Source organism: Pezoporus wallicus, unplaced genomic scaffold (assembly GCF_028554395.1).
Source record: "Pezoporus wallicus isolate ANWC-B61680 ecotype Strahan unplaced genomic scaffold, APGP_CSIRO_Pwel_v1 contig_8542, whole genome shotgun sequence".
In the NCBI taxonomy this organism is placed as follows: domain Eukaryota; kingdom Metazoa; phylum Chordata; class Aves; order Psittaciformes; family Psittacidae; genus Pezoporus; species Pezoporus wallicus.
In genome coordinates, this window is record NW_026640148.1 from 5102632 (window position 1) to 5124217 (window position 21586).

A 21586-nucleotide genomic window follows, 5' to 3' on the forward strand; every position below is an offset into this window, starting at 1 on the left:
AGGACACAAGGCCAGCTCATCGAGGTTAAACTCACTTTGGCCCTCGTACTCTCCCACAGTTACACTTTTCTTTCACAGTCACTTTCATTCTCTTCCAAGTGTTTATTTCTGAAACATATGATATTTATAAACACCTGTCAGTTGCAACAATTTCTTTACTAGGGAAGAACTAGATTATCAGAGACCTTATATTACTTATATTTCAACTTCAGACAACACTTTGTGTTAAGAGGTTTAGCAAAAGATTACGTTATCATTGTAGGGAAAAGACAGGTCTTGCAAAGGCAGTAATAAAATATTTTTCTACTCATTTTCACTAATTCTGTTTCCCAGCAGAATTGCACATTCCTCTCTACTGCTTTAAATTAATAATAAAAAAAAATTAAAAATGCTAAGGCATCACATTAAATTTGCCTGTATAGCACATAGTTACCTCCAACTTTACAAGCATAGGTTCTCCATAAGAAATGCTAGCCACTATTTGCAGGACAGTATGTTTATAAAAATAAAATAAGCAAACACTCTGGGCAGAACATTCCTGCCATATACATGTTGCTACATAAAAGGAGTAAAAGTTGCCTCTGGAGAGCAGTTTTAAATAATTATCTGCATTTGGTTATATTTCTAATATTACTACAGTGAGTTACCACTGTCAATAGCCCATGAGAGAAAGCCATGGGGGTAGACAAGACCCTTCAACAAATAAAGGAAGCAGCGACCCAACACAAAGCACGGGCTTTTGTCTGAGGCCCGGCAGAAGCTCCCCAAGAGTTCCAATTTTTATGGAAATGTCCCAGGCACACTACTAACTACGCCTACTGTTTCCTGCTATTATTGGAAAACATAGTTTTCGGGAACAGCACGACAGCCCCGATGCAGCACTACACAGCGATGTAAGCACTGCAACAAACACACTACGGGAGCGAACCAGAACCGCCCTCTCTGCGGGAGTAGCCTCCGCACCTGAACGCGGCCAGCACAGCACTAACAGGCTCCTGCCGCCACAACGATCCCTGCTGGGACCGAAGAAGGGGGAACCGGGGGCAGCCGCTGGCCCACGGGAACCATGGCAGCAAGCACCGCCCGTCCCGACACCGCCCCGCCTCTTTCCCCTCAGCCCCGCCCGGCGGAAGCGAGGCTCCGGCCCGCGGCAAGTCTGGGCATGCGTCTCCCGCCCGCGCAGGCGTAGGGCGGCCGCGGACAGGTGACGCGGCAGCGCTGGGGGCCGCAGCCATGGTATACATCTCTAACGGTGAGCGGCGGCGTGTGGCGGAGGGTGGAGGGGAGTCCGGGTTTGCGCTCGCAGGGCGCTGTCAAGGCGCACCGCCGCCGGTGGGGAGAGCCCAGCAGCTTTCCCGCTGCCACATCAGCCCTGCAGTCTGCGTTCGAGCCCGTACGTGCTCCCGAGCAGCCCTTAAAGGGCTCCTGAATGTGTTCCGTAAACCTCCGAAGCGTAAATGGGAGGCACTCCGACTGCAGACAGGGAAGCAGAGACCGTACGAGTAGGTTCACCCGTACAGTATTGGGTGGTGGCGGCAGCGATCCGGTTATTTCAAGTACTTGGGACGACACCCGGCAGGGAACTAAACCTCCCGTCGCTGCCAACGAAGGGCGCGTTCTCCACCTCTAGCCCCGTGTCAGCGCCAGAATGGACAGATACGTTGCGGTGTAAAACACCATACGCTGTCATACACTCATCCGTGGCTCATATGTGCTTTGATGTGTTGCAGGACAAGTTTTAGACAACCGGAGCCGGGCTCCTTGGCGATTGTCATCTATAACAGATTTCTTCTGGTCTATAGCAGATTTTGTGGTTCTGTTGTAAGTAGCAATTAATCCTTTTGGTGAGGTTTCAGACGTGTTCTATGTAGAAGCTACTTAGTGCTGTACGTAACAGCAATAAAAACGTCAGATTACGCTTCAGTGTTCTGTATTGACTGTCCATAAAACACATGCTCTACTCTAGTGTGTCTTTAGTTATTACCCCCTAGAGTATATTTAGCAAAAAGTGATGCTAGCTTATTGTCACTCCAGATGAGTTGTCTTGACATTTCTTCCATTTTAATAGTGCAAAAAATCAAAAGCATATGGTTTTGTTAAAACAGTTTCTAATAGGTGGTCAAATAATTAAGATACTATTTTAAGATTTTCTACCACTGACAATAGATTTTGGCAATGTAAAAATAATGACACATCAGTAATCAGAAAAATTTGTGATTTTCTAGTTTAAGTGAGTATAATCTAGAATTAATTCAGATTTTCTTTTCACATGTAGGAGAAAAATTGCCAAATTTATTAAACAGCGGTGATCTTGAAAAGATAATGCTGTTCACTCCTGAACACTACTTACTGTTCAGGCCATTTCGTATATCACAGCCAAAAAATTCAGAAACTATATCGAGCAATCAGTTCACCCAACACCTGTTTTTATTTTTCAGTTTCCAGAGCATTATTCATCCAGATTTGAGAAGAAGAGGCTACACATCATCCTCCTATTCAGGAAACAATGATGGCAGAGGGTATTCTTTCATGTTCACACTAGTTCTACTTTTTTCTGATTTATCTTAGCAAAGTGACACATATTCAGATTACAGTTATCATCGAATTGGATCATGTAAGACTAAAATGTTATCTGCAGTATTTTGTCTGAAACTCACTGATAAAATGGGTAGCTTTGGGTAGCTGTAATAGTGTTATAGTCTAACTCGCACTGAAACTGTTTTTCAGACCTGCCTAATAGACAGTATGCATCTGTGTTGCATTCTTTTTTGTTACACTTGCTTATATTCAGCATTTGATTTACATTAAAACAATCATGTACTGGATTACCTACAGATAAAGCAAAACAGTTATAGGAATATAACTTCTATAAACACTATAGGTATGATGTTTTCTAATGGCTTGTCTGTCTTTTTTTTTTTGTAAGACTCTGTAAAAGGCTCACGTAGCCACAGCTTTATCTTCAGAGACAGAGAAGTAATTAGAATAGTTTGCATATGAGAATTTTTGTGAGGGGCTGGGATTTAAATTTACAGCTTTTCACATGAAGCCTAAACAACTCTTCCAGAGTTCAGATTTTTTTATTACCATCATTTAGAGACAGTGTTCTTCTATTTCTAGTTTAACAATTCAGTGCTGATTAAATAGATGTTCTTCTTGCTTTCTTTTCAGGCCCCCAGCACTTCCTCGCCGTAGGATGGGTCAGATAAATCACTGGGCTGGAGGCCCCAGTCCACCACCAATGGCTGGAGGTGGATGAGGAAGGTAACTCCAAATCTGCTGTATCCTGCTTTGAACTTTGTTTTCTGGTTTGGTGTTTATTTTTTAATAACAGTGGTAATTGAAAATTAAGGTAGAACGGAGTCCTCCATTTGTCCTCCCTTTTGCAAAAGTTACCAAACTGGGAAGAGAATCAAAGTGGTTAGGTACTTTCAGTAAAGGAGGGCGGGGAGAGAGAAGGGAGAGTAGAAGGTTTTGGCTCAGAACATTGAGCTTCTACTTTTAATTGCATAGAAATGGATATATGAAGTACAGCAAAAATTTTTGAACACTGGTAAAAATATTTATAACTTTAAATTTGCAGCCAACAAAATGACAAGTCCTGTCCACAACAATAGTGACTGAAACTTTGTTTGCATTTCTGATACTTATCATATGACGCATGAGGTTTTTTGCTTAAACTAGATGCTTCTCAATAGGAAAGGAAGAAATTAATGAAGTTGTTAAAGGTCTATTAGTAGAAATCTTTTTTTTCTGTTACTGTGATACAGCTATGCAAATCTTCAATTCTACTAAATTGAATAAAGCATATTAATCAGAGCATATAAATCAGAGTTGCTTAAAAGGAGGAGGGGGGGCAAGAAAAAAAAAAGGTAAAAAGCCCTGGTCTTTGTATTTCTTATAACTGCCTGAACTTTAATTGTGGTTTATTAGCTTGGCTAATATTCATCTAACACTGGATGCATGTATAGTATAGTTTAATTTACTTTAAGACTTCTGTAAACAATCCTTCTGTCTCATGAACCACTCCCCATTGTTACCATAACAAAAGTTACAAGAAAAGAAAAAAGCAAACACATGCAGGTGGTTAATACCTGTAAATCCTGTAGGGAAAAGTTCATATTCCAAAAAGCACATGCACCAGGACTTTAGTTCCCTAGAAGAAGGATAAGCTGCTTTCCATGATTTTTTTTTTTTTTCATTTCGATGTTTGGGGTTTTTTTCTTTCTGACAAGACATAAGGCTAGCAAAGGCTGCCAGAAGAGTTTTTAGGTAATACCAGCACTGTGTAACCTGCTCAGGAATAGAAGTTTGCAAGCCTTTAGTGTGTCTCATTTAGCTAAATTAAGAAGGATTTTATTTTAAAAAATATTTCTTACATAGTTTTATCTCACAAATAAAGGCCTTTAAAGCTACTGTAATTACTTTGTCTTTTAGGTAAACACTTGCTGAAGAGGCAAGCAAAAGCATGCACATTTGCAAGATGAAACGGAAGAAGAGTTTAGCAGTGGACCAAATGAGCTTGAATGTTGTGAATGTGCATGTCTAAACTGGAAACTGTTCTGTGATACAAACAGATTAATGAAGTTGCACTGGGAACTCCTTCAAGGATCCAGTGTAACTGAACCAGTTTCATTAAATATGTGTTTACTGTCTGAAGTCTTTGTATATATAGTTTCTGAGTATTTTACTGTAGCTGCAAAGTAATAAATAATTTGGCTTGTGACATCATTCCTAGAAAAATCTGTCTGAAGTACAGAAAACCCTTTTCAAATGAGGAAGAACACGTAATTGCTACAGAAGGTCCCTCGAGTCAAAGAAATGCTTCCCAATAGGTTTTGTATTTATTTTTTGTCAGTACTAACATTCTGTATTTTTATGGTATTAATAACCTAAAACCACTTTTAAAATGCAACTCACAAATAACTTTTACAATCCATGCATTCCACAAACTCACTTCCTTAAGGGCCATAAAGGGTTTTACAGCATACCTGGTTCATAAGCACCTCTTGAAGCAGCTTCCTTCTCCATTATAAACACCCCACCATAAAAGCCCATTTGCTGCACAAGACTTTTCTCAATTAAATTAAGGCTTTGCTTTTCTTACATGAAGAAAAACTTAAGTACCAGTAAACTCAAATACCAAGTGCTAACACAGAAGAATTTCTTTTAAACAGTAATTACCTTTTAAGTAATTTGCTCCATTTCAGGATGGGAGTTTTTACTGCTGGTCTTGGGGCTCGGGGTGGGTTTTCTGTTTAGGCAGTATCTATTTGAAAAAAGATTGGCTACCAAGAATCCAAATTATCTTCTACAAAAGTGCCACTGCAATTTTTCTAGTTACACTTCTCTAATATTCTCTTTAGTAACATCCAACAATGCCTTTTGGTTAGCATATACATCTGCTAATTAGCTGGCTTGGTGAAATCACCCCACCGCTGCCTCCTGCTGCTTTTACAGGCAGCCAGCACAAAGTCACTGTCTTTCAAATTGCCTTCAGTCCAACAGACGCCACATCTTCATAGTTCATCGAGGAACTTCCCACACAGTGATCGCTGGTGCACAGGTAGTCACCGTTATTTCTTAACACATGTACCACACCTATCGCAGTACTACGGTGGTTCCATTGACGCCGTGTTTTTAGGTAGCTGGCGGACCGCGCCCTCCTTGCTCCGCCCCACCCGCGGGACCAGCCCAGCTGGCAGCTTCGGCTGCTGCCTGGTCCGACCTCCTACGGCGGCCCCCCTCGGGTTCTCCGCTTACCGCCGCCCGTGCCCTCACCGCAGAGCTCGGGGGAACCGCAAGCGCCGCCGCCGCTGCCCGCCCCGCTGCGAACCGAGGCGGCTCAGGGTTAGCAGCGCTGAAGACCCCCGGGGCACCCCGCGGTACCTGCCTGAGGGGCGGTGCCACGCTCACGCCCGCCCGCTTCCGCCGCGCGCGCAGGCTTGACAGCGCCACTCGACGCTCTGAGAAGCGGCTTCCGCCCGGCGGCGAGCATGACCCAGGCGGAGAAGGGCGAGGCGGAGAACGGGAAGGACAAGGAACGGGACCGCGACCGGGAGCGCGAGCAACGCGGCGTCAAGCGGCCCATCGTCCCCGCCGCCGTGCCCGAGTCCCTGCAGGAGGTGAGGCCCGGCTGCAGAGCGGCGGCTCCTCGGGGCGGTGTTCCCTTCCGGCAGGCCGGATGGCTGCACTGGGGCGGGCCCAGCGGGGCCTGGGCTCGGCCTTTTAAAGGTCTGGGTGCGGGTTGGTGCACGCACCGGCTCACTCCCGCCCGCGTTGTCGTGGTTCCAGCAAATACAGAGCAACTTCATCGTGGTGATACACCCCGGCTCGACCACCCTGCGGCTCGGGAGAGCCACGGACACGCTTCCCGTTGGCATTCCCCATGTTATCGCGCGGCGGCACAAGCAGCAGGGGCAGGCGACCTACCGGGACAGCTGGCTCCTTAGGGACGGACTCAATGTAAGCGGCCGCACACCGGTGACAGCGTACACCGAGCTTGCGAAAACGTGTATTTTAATGCCCTATTTCCGTTGCATCTTCTGTTGTGCAGTGTGTGTCTTCCCCTTGTGCATTATGTACTTCCAGAAAAGACGGATTTGTCCCAAGACAATTTTTTCCCCCTTTTAATATGCAGTAGATGCCACTTTACTGAAGCCATTGAATCCTAGAATGGTTTACGTTGGAAAGGACCTTAAAGATAATCTAATTTCAAACCCCTGCCAGGGGCAGGGACACCTTCCATAGACTTGTACCAGTCTAAGCATTTTATTTAATTTGTTCACAATCTAAATCTAATAAATTGATAGGTTGAGTACACATTGATTTCTCTGCTCCATGGTCTCATATCACACACAGTATTTCAGTTCATAGAATGCTAGCTGTAGAACTAGAATTGGACACCTCTGTTTTTGAGTGTGCTGGTGACAAGTAGATTTGTAACTACGATAATACAGCAAGTCATCTTAGTCCAACCTGCTCAGAAAATATATGTGGTGATCTTACTCATAATTTGAATTTGTAAAAAATAGTCAAATTAATGTCTGTAATATTAAACCTCACCTTAAAATAATTGGGATCTATTTAAACATTTTTTTCCTCTTACTTAATATTTCTGTACTTAAATAGAGAGTGTCCTGAGTGCGATACTCTGGAGATAAAGTTTAGCAGCCATTAAAATCAATTAAAAGATTCAAAGTGACTTAGAAAAATAGCTGTTGGGAACTCTAGTTTGAAAGAGTTTCTTTAAAATAAACATGGGTTTTTTTACATTGTAGAACCTCTGTATTTTCTACTGTCTATCGACTACAGTAATGATTTAACTGTTTAATAAGAGCTTTAGTATTACCAGTGTACTGACATGTAGCTGGGAAGCAAGTACTTACACTGCATATTTGTGGGTTTTGTTTAGAAACCTGAAAGTACTGAGCAGAGACAAAATGGCCTTAAAATGGTGGACCAAGCAATATGGTCCAAAAAGATGTCAAACGGCGCGAGGCGCATACCAGTGTCACCTGATCAGGTAACTCATTCTTAACATTTTGTTAAATTGTTCATTTGTGAAGCTATTTGGTGTGATGCTGTGTCCTGGTGGACAAGCATTGATACCCTTTATGCAGCAAATACAGATAGTGCTGTTGTGTGAAGATCTGAACTCTGAAGGTCTGATAAAATTAATATCTAAAATGGTTCTTCGAGGGCTGCCCTCGGGAGGGATGTTTCTTTGTTCTTTCATGTATAAAAAGTGACTGGTAAAATACTTGTCAACAGCATTTGCTTTGATGACATTTCAGGCCAGGTCATACAATAGACAGATGCGGCCAGCTATTTTAGATCACAGTTCTGGGGCCAAGTGGACAAACACATCAAATCATCCTGAATTTTTGGTAGGAGAAGAGGTAAGATTCATTTTCCTGCTGAAATGAGGCTCCATATTGTATTTTAATGCAGCTGTGTAATCAGTAGTAGTTTGCTTTGTTAGCATGTGTTGAAAAACACAGAAATTCAGTCAAGCAATACAGGAGAAACTTACTATGGTCTAACAGTGTATTTATTAACATTCAACAAGATGAGACAATTTCCCCCATTTGCCTAAGATGTGTCCTGTATCCTTTACTGCTATAAATCAGTGTTTCCACAGGGACTAGGCTAGAACTTTGCCCATTTGGTACAATTCAGAGAAAACACAAGAAACTAATTAAAGGATCAGTACATGAAATCACTGCTGAGTAATTAGGTATTCATGAGCTTAAAAGAGTCTTTAAATTATTTTAATTACTAATTTCACATAATGGAAAAATATACCATTATGCTCAGTAAATGTCCATGGATATGAACATTCAAATGATTTAAACCATGTATTTAATGTCTTTTTTTTATTTACAGCCTCATAATCAGGCCCTGTTAAAAAGAAATCTACTGTATTGCTGTTTCATCTTGCTACTGTATGTCTTGTATCTGCTTCTGAAATATTTCTGTAGTATTTAATACTAATATGTGGGGAACAGCAATGTGTGGAATATCATCTCTTATTTTCAGGCACTGTATGTTAATCCACTAGATTCATACAATATACATTGGCCTATTAGAAGAGGGCAGTTGAATCTCCATCCAGGACCTGGTGGCTCCCTCACTGCAGTATTAGCAGACCTTGAAGTTATATGGTCACATGCAATACAAAAATATCTGGAAATACCATTGAAAGACCTAAAGGTGAGCTGTGAACACATTCATGTATCCAGTTCTGCAAATTTTAGTATAACAGAGAAGCAACCTGCTGTAATTGGTACCTCTTACTGATGGTTTTCTTAAGAAATAAATTATTTCTGCTGTTGAGCATGGTTCCTAAGACTTAATTTGGAATTTTGTCCATGTCTTTATGATAAGAATTGTTAATAGAACTTCTAGCAAGGAGGTTTCAGTCTTAGTCTGTTTGGTTTGGTTCTTTTTTTCCTTTGCATTGAACGTAAAGAATGCAACCAAGGAATGGTTGCCTAATACTTGCATAATTTATTGTCCTTGCCAAGTAGATGTTTTCTCATATCTGATGTGCTTCTGAACATTTTAGTGGCCTGTAAACGCTTAACTTGGTACTTCCTTTGAACTCATTTTTTAAAGTAATAAAAATCTTCTCCCTTTCCGTAATTTCACTTCTTTTAATAACTTGTGTATTACGCTTTCTTCCTTAGAATCGGGTATTCAAGAATGTAAAGAGCAACTTAATTCGAGAGCTGGCTTTAATTTACTTATCTTTAGTACTACAGGTGCATTTTACTGATTCCAGACATCTATAATAAACAACACGTGAAAGAACTGGTGAATATGATCCTAATGAAGATGGGCTTCTCAGGTAAAATCATACATACGCAAACACTTGATGATTCATACTGTAAAGATTAGGTTTTTTCCCATTAAGGCACATTTTTGCACATCACTCCCAGTTTGGCTGAGACTAGCACCTTCCAAATTTTGCTTTTCCCATAACTGGTGTCTCTTTTACTGGTACTCTTTTACAGGTCTAATGGGGGGTTTAAAGGAAAGCAGAGGGTGAAATTAGACCTTATTTTATAATTACTTAAAGGGCATATATAAAATGCTACAGGTGATAATAATCAAATTATTATCATTTGATAATATAATTTGATAATCAAATTATAATCATTTTAATCAAATAATACTTGATTAAAACTAGGAAAAAAAAAGTAAAGTCTGGCAGGAGTATCTTTAATCTTACAAAAAATAAGAACATTTGAATACAGGCATCCACCCTTCTCATAGCTTTTCTCAAGCCTTTTAAGGACAAACCCAACAAAAAAATCTCCAAGCCCACCCCTATCTTCACTAAATATACAGATTCTCTGTGTAGAGTCAGGCTATTATGTAGATTTTAAAAGAGATTCATGTGTCCTTTAAATATCAGCAACATGGCTCTCGCACTCTGCATAAATTAGATATACCTTTTTCTTGCACTGCTAGGAATTGTTGTACACCAGGAATCTGTCTGTGCTACCTTTGGAAGTGGTTTAAGCAGCGCGTGCATTGTAGATGTGGGAGATCAGAAGACAAGTGTTTGCTGTGTAGAAGATGGTGTTTCCCATCGCAATACCAGGTATCTTTTAATACACAGAATAAATATAAGCATGCACTTTGGTGCTTACCAAAGATTTGACTTCAAAAATGAGATTTTTTTTTTTCTATAAATATCAGGGTTTTTTTACTGTTAGTCATCTAAGAAGGTCATCATGTTACAATATGAACCTTAAAGAATTCTGACATCTTTAAAAGAAGAAAATGGGCAGAATTGATACTGTGCTCTGCAAACTTTATGGAAGTCATGATCACAGCATGTCTAAAATGTTCCTGGTATTTCTGTGCATCGCACTGTAGAAGGCCAGTATTTCAGCAAATAAATAAAATACTCTTGTTCTTCCCTGTGTTTTAGGCTGTGCCTTGCATATGGAGGATCTGATGTCTCAAGGTGTTTTTACTGGCTTATGCAACGAGCAGGATTCCCATATAGAGACTGCCAGTTAACTAATAAGTTGGATTGCCTGCTGCTTCAGCACCTCAAGGAGACATTTTGTCATCTAGACCAGGTGAGAAGGGGAAAGTAATGTATTCTCCAAGTAATTTTTTTTCTTTTACAGAATGCTGGTTTTGGTAAGCCTATAATTGCTTATAAATAGAATAAATAGTAATATTTTACTCAGTAGAATACTGACAAGAGTCTGAAAAGCTTTAAACTTGAAGTATTTGAAAGTTCTTTTTCTTCTAGTTAAAAGGAATCCCAACTCTTAGAAAGGTTGTTTCTTTGTCCTTATTACTGAAAGAAGCTGATAGTAGCTGCTTATTCACTGTTATTCAACTTCAGTTACTTGGCCAGCAGCCCTCTTCTTTTTTCTCTTCTCATTTTAGAGGCTTAGGCATGTAGAAGGTTGTTTTGGCAGATCATGCTAAAGGGAAAATAGCCAAACAATTCAAGAATAGGCAAATTACATTCATAGTCCGAATAGTTTTGTTACTCTTTGTTGTTCCTACAGTTTAAGTGGATCATGTGTATCTAAAAGACACAAAATTTTTGTCTACATTGTTTTTGACCTTAGGATATTTCTGGATTGCAAGATCATGAGTTCCAAATTCGGCATCCAGATTCTCCAGCTTTGCTGTACCAGTTCCGTTTAGGGGATGAAAAATTACAGGTGATCTTTTAGGTATTTTTTAATTACAAGAATTATATTCAGCATTTGAGCCCAGTGCTATTAAGTTTACATGATTTATGCGTTGTTCTTAACATACACTTGTTGATAGTTTTAAAATTATTATATGCATGAAGGCACCTAATGCAGCACAGTGGGTGCACAAGCCTTACTAGCTTTAGCTAGAATGCTTGTAGCTTCAACTAAATAAGATATTTATCTTTCAAGTGCAAAGAATTATAATTTTGCTTCAGCTCGCCATTGAATATTCTACTTTGGTAACAAACTGCATTTGAGTACTTATTTACTGTACAATACCAGAATCTGGCATTGTGTACATGTACAAGTGTATTTGTTGGTTTGTGGGTTTGTTTTGGTTTTAATTACACAAAGCTGAAGACAGTTAAGCATTTTACAAAACTCTATGAAAAAATGTATACTTAATTTTGAACTTTGGGGAAAATAGAACAAGGTTTTGTTTTTTGTTTTTTTTTGGGGGTGGTTTTGTGTTTTTTTTTTAACAGTAAATGCCAAAAAAAAAGTAAAACTGTGGAATAAACACATGTGAAATCTCTCATTCTTCAGGCTCCAATGGCTCTGTTTTATCCTGCAACTTTTGGAATTGTTGGACAAAAAATGACAACTTTGCAACACAGGTCACAAGGTGACCCTGAGGATCCTCATGATGAGCATTATCTGGTAGCCACACAAAGTAAACAGGAGCAGGTGTGTGAAGGCTCATTTTAGTTTTCATTAAGTATTATTTAATTGGGGAATAAAATAAGAGCTCACTAGCTCACCGTAGAAACCAAAGCTTGTTACCTGAATCAGAGCATGAAAGAGTAAACTTACTTAAGGAATTATGGATGTCTAGACAACTTTTTAATTAGAGCTGTGTATTTTCAGAGTCTGAGGGCTTCATATTATGGCATTGATAATCTGATGGAGTTCAAAATAAAACCTTACTTTGACAGTGCAGATTAAAATGCAAATTATACGAGGTAATAATGCAGTGCTTAACATTTCTGTTATGAAGGGAAATAAGATGGCATTTAGTTAAGTCTTTGTATTGTTCTCTAACCTGCTGAAGATATTTTTACATCTTTCATAGTTTCCCTTGTTTTCTCTTTTTTTAAGTCTTCAAAAGCTACAGCTGATAGAAAATCTATGTCAAAGCCTGGTGCATTTGAAGGAGACTTGAGAGGCCAAGCCTCAGACATTTCAGAGAGGATGTACCCACAAGAAGTAGAGCTAGGATCTTCCCAGAGTGATTGTATGATGTCTGGAAATGATTCAGAGGAACCTTTAACAGCACACATGTCCAGGAAAACAGCTATTTCTCAGTTTGAAGGCAAAGCCTTAGGCCTTGACAAAGCCATTCTTCATAGTATTGACTGCTGTGGTAAGAATTCCACTTGTACAATTCTGTAAAATACGAATGTCAGTGTGGATTCATGGTAACCTCCTAGGTTTCACTGAATTAAGATGTATGTCCCTAAGTTTTTATCATTTCTAGAGTAGCTACACTATTCCTTATACTTGCATCTTTGAGGTTTCTTGAGCTAAGTATTTTGAATCTCCAGGGAAGAGAAAAATAATTTTAAAAGCAAACATTGTTTTCTATCTGTTTTGACTTGCACTAAATTCTTTATAATACAAATACAGGCCATTTTAACTTTAAAAACCAGTTATATTTCTATATATCCATTCATTCCAGCATCTGATGATACAAAAAAGAAGATGTACAGCTCTATCTTAGTAGTGGGAGGAGGACTCATGTTTCATAAAGCTCAAGAGTTTCTTCAACACCGAATTCTAAACAAAATGCCACCTTCTTTCAGAAGAGTAGTTGAAAATGTTGAAGTCATCACAAGACCCAAGGTATACTGTCTACTGAAAACTAAATGGTTAATAAATTATGATTGGTTGAAATCTTTGAAAGATTAAAAAAAACAACATACTCTTTCAGCCCTGGCGGTGTTCAAGGCCAGGTTGGACAGAGCCCTGGGTGACATGGGTTAGAGTGAGGTGTCCCTGCCCATGGCAGGGGGGTTAGAACTAGATGATGTTAAGGTCCTTTCCAACCCTAACTATTTTCTATCATTCTGTGCTTCTTTCAAAACCACAGATTAGTTGAACATCTGAAGAGATTTAGGAGAGGTTTTAGCGCACAGCACTCTCCACTTACAGGCAGGATGTTAGAGGTGCAGCAAGAGTGTTACTAGTATTGACCACTAGTTTTGATTAACGGCCATATTTTCAGAGAAACAGTCTGGCCTCTGAAGTTAAGAAAGCTCAGCAAGAAATTGCATTATGATTTATTATTATTATTATTAATAAAGGATGGCATTAAAAGAGCCATTTTCACTTAGCATTAATCAGGCAAATTTGTAAAATCAAAACTGGAGTTTATGTCAGAGCCTACCTTGCTGAATGCGGGATGTTTGTGACATGCCTAGAAGGCATATTAAATAGTGACTTCTCGAAACATCTTTATTCTTTCCATATTCTTATCTCATTATTTTTTCCTGGGTAATTTTGAAAAACTTCTTTTCTCATCCTCCTCCTCAAGATCCTAAGAGGTGAATTCTGTTGGAAAAATTGACATACAGCTTTGGAGAACTATGCAAATTTAGGCCAATGATTGTGTACAATCTGTTTTAAATTTAGGATATGGATCCCCGCTTAATTGCATGGAAGGGAGGTGCTGTTTTAGCCTGTCTTGATACAACTCAGGAGCTGTGGATATATCAGCGAGAATGGCAGCGGTTTGGTGTCAGAATGTTACGAGAGCGAGCTGCATTTGTATGGTAGTGAATGGATACAGTTACAATGGAACCTGCCTAACTGAAGATCCCTTTCTCCAGATGCCCCTTTTTTCCACTGCAGATGTGTTGATCTTCTGCTGATAGATATTTTTGTATTTTATTAAAATTAACTTCAACTGTTATTTTTTCCAAGTGGTGCAAGAAATGCACATTACTTCAGCATTGCTGTCCTTCCCCTTTTGAATTGTATGCACTGAAGTCTGTGTACAGAGTATCTCAGTCATCTCCAAATTTACTATATCCGTATTATACAAGTTCTGTGTATGAGAATTGCATCTTGTGGGAATTTAAGGCATAAAATATTGATGTGGCAGATGTTAAACCAAGATTCATGCCACATACATGTACACAGAAGCAATAGCTGAAGAGTGCAGGTTGTGGGTTTCATGCCTTATTCTGATTCCTACTCTAATATTGCCAGGAGATGGAATTGTTATTGCATAACAGTTATGTAATTGTTATATAGATCATCATGGAAGAAGTGAAACGGAGACCCAAGACTACAGTTGTTGTTAGTATTTTGCTTATATAATAAATTATATTCAGTTAAAAGACTTAAGAATTTGGAGTATTTTTCTTCCCTCAACATCAGAAGCTCTTGTTAGTTTCTTATTATCCATGGTAGTTGTCTAATTTTTTCCCCTACTAAAAAAAAATAAATACAGTATAATACACCCAGAAGAACTAGATGCATTTTTATACATCCAGCACTACCCTCAATCCCATGGTACAGGTACACAGACTTTTCCTCCCAACAACCAATCCTTACCTCCAGAAGTGCTATTTGTTGGGGATTTTCTTCTGTAATGAAGGGTCCTGTTGTCATGGTTATTGACCAGCACATTACAGGACCTTTTACAATAATTTTCCTTTTCTCCCACATGGCAACCATAACATCAGTCTGGCAGCCCTCATGCTGACAGAAAAAGAAAGGACGGTATGATGAAAACACACTTCTGGATATAGAGCCAGTACTTTCAACATGTGGTTGTAGCTGCACCTGATCAAAAAAGTGTCTAAAAGAATCTGTTTAGCAAAAAAGACCCCATATGCTCCCTTAAAATATTAGTGTTTCTACAAACAATGTGAACAATTTGAATGGCATTCTAAAATGGCAAGGGAGTAGAGGGGGGACTGGCTCTGTGCCTCTTACTTTTTCCTAGGAAAAAATTAGATAACTTTGTATAAAAGTATGAAAAGCAAAACTAATGAACTGAAATTAGAATTTAAAGCTTAGATTCCCATCTTCATGATGAAATAGATCCAACTTGGACACCTTACCTGCACTTACCTGTCCCCAGGTAAGTTTAGCAGAAAGAGTGTTCAGTACTAGAACAACTTAAGGTCATCTACAGTGAGGGAGCAGCCTTACATTACAGACTTAATATGTTAGTCATTCTGCAAACCAAACCCGTGAGAAAATGTGCTAAGCAAAGAAAAATTAAACACCAAAATGCTCACATGATCCCAGATGATGTTTGCTAAAGAGGAAAGTTCTAACTAAAAATGGTCCACACTCTAAATGATTCACTGATTTTACAAGTGTTTAAGAGATTAAATATTTACTCTTCATTTAGGGGAAATAAAAAACATTGAAGGAAAAAGGCCAGACCTGCCTGGTCTGATAGAATGGTAGAGACTACAGAGCAAAACAACTGGGCCAAGAAACACTATTTCAGGGAGTTACTGCAGCTTAGCCCTACCCCATTCCTGTGGCCTGCACATCCATTAGCGGTTGGTCTGTGTTAGATTGACTAGAGTCCATCTTCCAGTTTAATTTCACCCGAGAGAATCAAGGCTGCACTCCTCAACCACCCTGCAACATGAACCAAACCACAGTGAGGCCAGTGAGCAATGCCCTTCAAAAGTGCAATACTGATTTAAACTAAAACATTAATGTAACCACATCTGCAGTTGCCTAAAGAAACTTGAGAGTTTCTATTACCATGATACCTAAAAGATAAGTCTCTTACATATAATCTTATCTAACAAAATGCTTGCAGCAAAACTCAAAGAGGAATTACTAAAGGAGAAATACTAAAATTAAAAACAGTGAGAGCTCTTACCTTGATCTGTGATGACGCAGCTCCTGCAGCAGTTACACAATCATGAGTAGAGCAGCAAGGAGAAAACACCCAAGTCTTCCAGCTGAGTCAATTGTGAGGATCTCTGACAGAGAAAGAACAATCACATTAAAATAAGTCTTGCACACCTGAAAAAACTGTGTTCAGTTAGTGGATTACTGAAATGAGCATTTCAAATGTCTGCATATGGAAGAGAAATGCTTAAAGGTAACGAAAAATGGTCAGTAATCACACTGCAAATTACAGAGCTGTTGACTAATTTATTTACTTTTCTTCCCTACTTTGAAAGAAACAAGGCATACTGGTCTGAATCTGCTGCCTCCAAGTTCTTCCCATATTTCTGGAATGTACCTCCATCATCAGTTGTTCTCTCCTTTTGTTTAGAGTTTTACCATGAGCAATTGATAACAAAATAAATAATTCCTGAACTGCAGCATTACTGTATTAAGCATAAACCTTGAAAATCTAAGCAAAGGTAAAATGCACCAAGGCCAGTGTACTTGAAGTTATCTAAGACCAAAGTCATCTGCTTCTTAACAGAATATCGATATTCAAGTATTTGTATTCCAAAGCATTGCTTTTACAAGATTTTTGCAAACATACAGGGGAAAATCTGCTGAATATATATGATACATAATGCAATAGAAGCCACTGAGCAGTTTCTGCTTAGTTTTCATGGAATATTGACTCAGGAATGCTAAATATTCAACTAGCCACTGGCTTTCATCTGCACACCACTTGTTAGGTTTTCTGTAGGCTCTCTCTCATATTGCTCATTTTGATTCTCACATTGATGAAATTACATGTTGATTTCACTGAAGTAAACCAAGTTATTTGGGGGGGGGGGGGGAAGGAAGAAAAGACAAGACATAACAAAAACCCACACCATTTCCGAAATTGAGAAATAAGCATTCATATCTTTCACATGGCAGCCCACTGGTTGAATAAAGCAGTTTTACAGCTAAATATTGTGCTAATTCCAAATCCTATGTCTTCCACTGCAACAGTGTAATAAAAACCCTTCAGAATTCTGTAATCTAACCTAATTACAGAATCTAATTCTATAATTCTAAATTTAATTAAAGCAGGAACATTAATGGCTTCCTACATAATTAATAGTGCTGCTTATTCACAATATAAACCTAAGCAAGTTTATTAGCACTTGCTAGATGTACCTTTCTGTGTCTGAGTGTCCCCCTCTAATAGTTAGGACTAATGCCAGCAGGGCAGCAGCTAGCAGTGCTTGCAAAAATCACTTGTCTCTATTAGAATGCATGTCTTGAATTGCACAGCGACTGGCAGTGACACTTGTTTTTACATGCAGCTATTCCTACAAATATTAAGCAAAAATGTGAAACATCAACTTCTGTTCTCAATTTAAATGCAAATTCAAGGACACAAACATACTCCTGGGAGCCAAAGTTATCCATAATGCATTTAATGAAATGCGCCAACATGAAATTTTGAGTGTCTCTTTAAAAGGAGGTTACAATACAAAATGAAGGTAAGAATACTGTTGTATTTTATGTCTACATGTACTTTTCATCATAAGGGATTTTAAAGGGGTCTAAATAAATAGGCAGTATAACCACTTCTGAGATTTAATAGATGACAAAACCAACCATTAACTGCACTTTGTGAGAGTGATTATTATCCATTTTGTGACAACAATGGAGAAAAAAATGGTATTAACTGCACTGAAATAAAAGGATGCTATTTATTTTGAAGTTTACACAATCACTACAACAGTATTTGAGCAGTTTACTGAAAACAGCTTAGGGAACATATTCATTAACATTTAAGGCCCAAGTACAAATGCAGAATTGAGGTCAAGGCATTGAGCAACTTTCTCAAAGGGAGACTTGATCAAGACTGAAGAGCTCAAAGGTATATAGAAACAAACCCCAAGCTCAAGTTTTCCACTGTACCCCTATTTGAGCCACTGAGTAGTAGGAACCTATGAATGACCAGTAACATAGGTCCATACTATATATGATCAGTGTGTCAAGTGGCAAGATTCAAATAATTAGGCACAAAAGCTTAATTTTTTTATGATCAGGTCAACAGCACATTAACTATGTACAGGCTTTGCATGTACACACATATACCCAATATCTGATTGTAGCTTTCATCATTATACTTATTCCAATCACACAAGGCCATATGCCACACAGAAATTTCTTACAGAATGCCTTATTAAAAATTGATTTCTTTTTCCTCTACTGTCAACATGGCTGAAGAGAGATGAGTGCCTTTTTGTTGTATGCTTGCAAGTAGGACTGACTCAACAAGATGGAAGCCCTATCTCCATGCTAGTTTGGAAGATCTAAACAGGGCAGTTCTAGAAAATGCCAATTGAAGGGAATAATGAAGACCCAGTTAAAATAAAACAAAATAACCAAAAACCTCTGAAAAGATCCAGATTAGAGTAATGGAGCAAAGTGACAGAAAAGATCAGATGATAGTTCTCTGAGCTAAGGACAGAATGAGTGATCCTGAGCAGCCAAGGGTAAGACAGCTTCCCGGAGTTGCACAAACAGCCAACAAACCCCTGCAATCCTGCACGCCTGCAGGAGGAGCCCTTGAGATGAAGTGGGAAACTCCATTTTTGTCCTGTTCAAGAGTGACCACAGCCAGAATTTTGTGCTACAGGAATGTGCTTAACTGCTGAAACTGCTCTGCTGCTTCATAAACCTTCTTGAAGCTACCATCTCATCAAAAGAGAAGTCACCAAGAATCAGAAAGAAGGAATACTGATGAGCTGTGGGCAAACTCCTAGAGTCCCAGCAGACAATTCCTTCATGAGTGAATGGCTATTTGGGCAGCTGATTCTGATAACTATTTCTAACCACCCTAACTATAACTGCTGCATACTTTCAATCATATGGCTGGTAGGCTGTAGAGTGAAACTAAGAGTTTAAACTTTCAAAGTGTTTTGAACACTGTAACTGATTTTAATACTTAAATATGATCTACTGTGCTGCACTACACAGTTCATTTCAAAGGCTTTTTTAATCCCTGCTGTTATCAAGATGCTTCAAAAATATTCAAACATGAAAATCTCTAGAGTGCATATAACCATTTATTGAAAAGATGTAAGAAAACACCACACATAGAAAGAATGCATTGCACTTCTAGAATAGTCCCTGTTTTCTTTCCAATTAGACCTTATAACCTCAATACAGCAAACATCATATTCAAGTGGAAAAATTAAGACTGAAGGGGTGAAAAAGACTACCACAAAAATATTTAAATTCATTTCTACTAAGAGTGAACTGCGGAATTTTCATCTTCATTTGAACAGCCAGGCATCAACAGGCAAAACTTTGTGGACTTTGGTTTTCCTACATGAAATTTTTCCTTGCAGATAAGAAGGAAAGTTTCAATAAGAAGAAATACCAGAAAAAAGTTGCAGGATTTTTAATTACCATTTGCTTCCCTTGAAAGGGTAAGAATAAACATTATTATGATGACTTTCAACAGCAGCTCATGATTTTTTTTTTCCCTTAAGGTGACAGATTCTGAATTAATCTCTAGAAAGCATTTACTCACATTGACCTTCCACTAGAAAGGCTTAAAAACACAGCAACTGAAAAGCATCAGCTTCAATTCTAACGCTTCTTTGAGGGCTTACATAGGACTGCTGCTTTGCACATTTAAACAATGACAGATGGTCATGACACTTGGTGCTCTGCTAAACAGAACTGGAATATTTAAAAATCAATTCTATTTTATAGTCCTCTCAAGTTACTCATTCTTGTACAAACTGGAGTAGAAATTAGTGTAAATTGTTAGTATTAGCTGCAAGAATACTTACAAGGTATTCTTCTAAGAATACATTGTAATAGACAATGTAGCAAAACTGAAACAGGTTAGTTTATAGAAAATCCGGAAGTGTCGCTAAACCTAGGGAGTCCAGATAGATAATACAGCAAATTCACTTTGAATTTGTTTCTTGTCTACTTCAGTCAGAGCTTCTGTAGTTTGTAGCTTCAAAAAAGATAATGGTGTGCTTTTAAGTTTCTGTCACTGAAGATAATCCTGATCTCTGCTAATCCATCTTAAAGAATTAGGACCCCAGAACTCTACAACGTGGACCCATCCATTACTCTTCATCAGTGGTTTTGGTTCTTTTCTGGTTTTCTGTATTGTTCTATTCCTGAGAAATGTGTACTCACTTTCTATTTACTCACTTTTTCCTGTTGTGACTGTATTTACAGTGTCTCTAATAATTAACTTTCTTTTTTCCCCTAGGGCATAACACCAATGATTTATGCCCTTTACACGATAATTCATTTTTCCTTTTGTCTTTGAATTATAACCTCAATCACAGATGCTTTTTGTGCTTTTTTCCTAGTCAAACATTTAAAATTTCAGCGCAGGACATCTTGCCATCAACCTCTAAAGAAGTTTAGGAGAAAGTACACATCAGTGACTGCCAAAACAAGATGATAAATCTGTAGGGAAGAAGCTCTATCCTGAGACAAAGTTGTATTATACATCTCCTCCTTCACAATTATTTCAAACTTTGAGGATGATTTTAATAATTAAACTGAAAAGGCCTTTTAGAAAATCAATTTTCTGCCCATCAGATAGTAGAGTCCAGAGCTGATAGGTCATTTCTATGTGAGCATAACATTATAGTCATTAGTACCTTTGATATTCCTATGATTGACCTACCCAGGCATTAATATATAAACAAATTATGGCCTTACAAATTATGGCTTTACAAATTATGGCCTGACACACCCTTAAGGGCTCTGCTTTCACAAAGCCACAATTTAAACATACTGCAACACAAACAACATAGTAAAAATTCACTGATCTTTGCGCTAATTTGTGTATTGGTCTATTGTCTTTCCAAGAGTTTTAATGTAACATGAATCAACTGTAGTAATGCATATAGCAGAATCCATCCTGCTCTTACACTTCTAACACAAAAACAAAACCACCAGTTGCCATAAGATTATAATCATCAGCTCTGGAGACTGGTGCTTGGGAGTTTTTTCCATGTGAGGGTCAGGGTTGCACACAAGTAATTCAGGTTACCTTTTTAGGTCTTGCTTCAGCCACATCTTATGGGCAGAACTCACTGAAATTGAAGAAATCAGCAAATTAACTTTTTTCTTTTTTTCCCCTCATAGGAAAAAAAAATAAATTGATTCTTATTAATGTCATCAGAGTGCTTAAAAGCTCTAGCAAGGGACCAGGACTATGACTCCACTGCAGCAGGTGCTATACAACCAGAAATCAAAACCTCACTGTTCACTCAAAAGAAAAGAAATAGAATAGTTCTTAAATGTGTGTATTTAATTAATATTTATATACTTTTTACTTTCTTACACATATTGAACACATTTTCTATAGACTTATTTGCTTACTGAATTAAAGTATTGAAGGTGTATGAAAATATTCAAATACTGCAAACCCCTATCAACTTGATTTCAAGTATTCTTAATCACTACAAAAATTACAA

At 38.5% G+C, this 21586-nt stretch overlaps 2 protein-coding genes across 3 annotated transcripts; both read left to right on the top strand.

Moving 5' to 3' along the window:
- Positions 1-1146: 1146 nt before the first annotated feature.
- On the top strand, positions 1147-3268 carry SELENOK (selenoprotein K). Its single transcript, XM_057417637.1, has 4 exons — positions 1147-1252; positions 1731-1821; positions 2439-2519; positions 3172-3268. Exons 1-4 carry the CDS (start codon positions 1234-1236, stop codon positions 3266-3268), a joined length of 288 nt encoding a protein of 95 aa, XP_057273620.1. The 5' UTR covers positions 1147-1233.
- Positions 3269-5886: 2618 nt separating this feature from the next.
- Positions 5887-14145, top strand: ACTR8 (actin related protein 8). Of its 2 annotated transcripts, XM_057417635.1 has the most exons (13): positions 5887-6125; positions 6295-6465; positions 7415-7525; positions 7797-7901; positions 8542-8715; positions 9259-9352; positions 9979-10111; positions 10445-10598; positions 11106-11201; positions 11784-11924; positions 12336-12600; positions 12916-13079; positions 13869-14145. In XM_057417635.1, exons 1-13 carry the CDS (start codon positions 5997-5999, stop codon positions 14010-14012), a joined length of 1881 nt encoding a protein of 626 aa, XP_057273618.1. In that variant the 5' UTR covers positions 5887-5996; the 3' UTR covers positions 14013-14145. The 2 variants fall into 2 exon arrangements, with proteins under 2 accessions (XP_057273618.1, XP_057273619.1); XM_057417636.1 differs by lacking the exon at positions 12336-12600 and having other exon boundaries at positions 11784-11910.
- The last annotated feature ends 7441 nt before the right edge of the window (positions 14146-21586 follow it).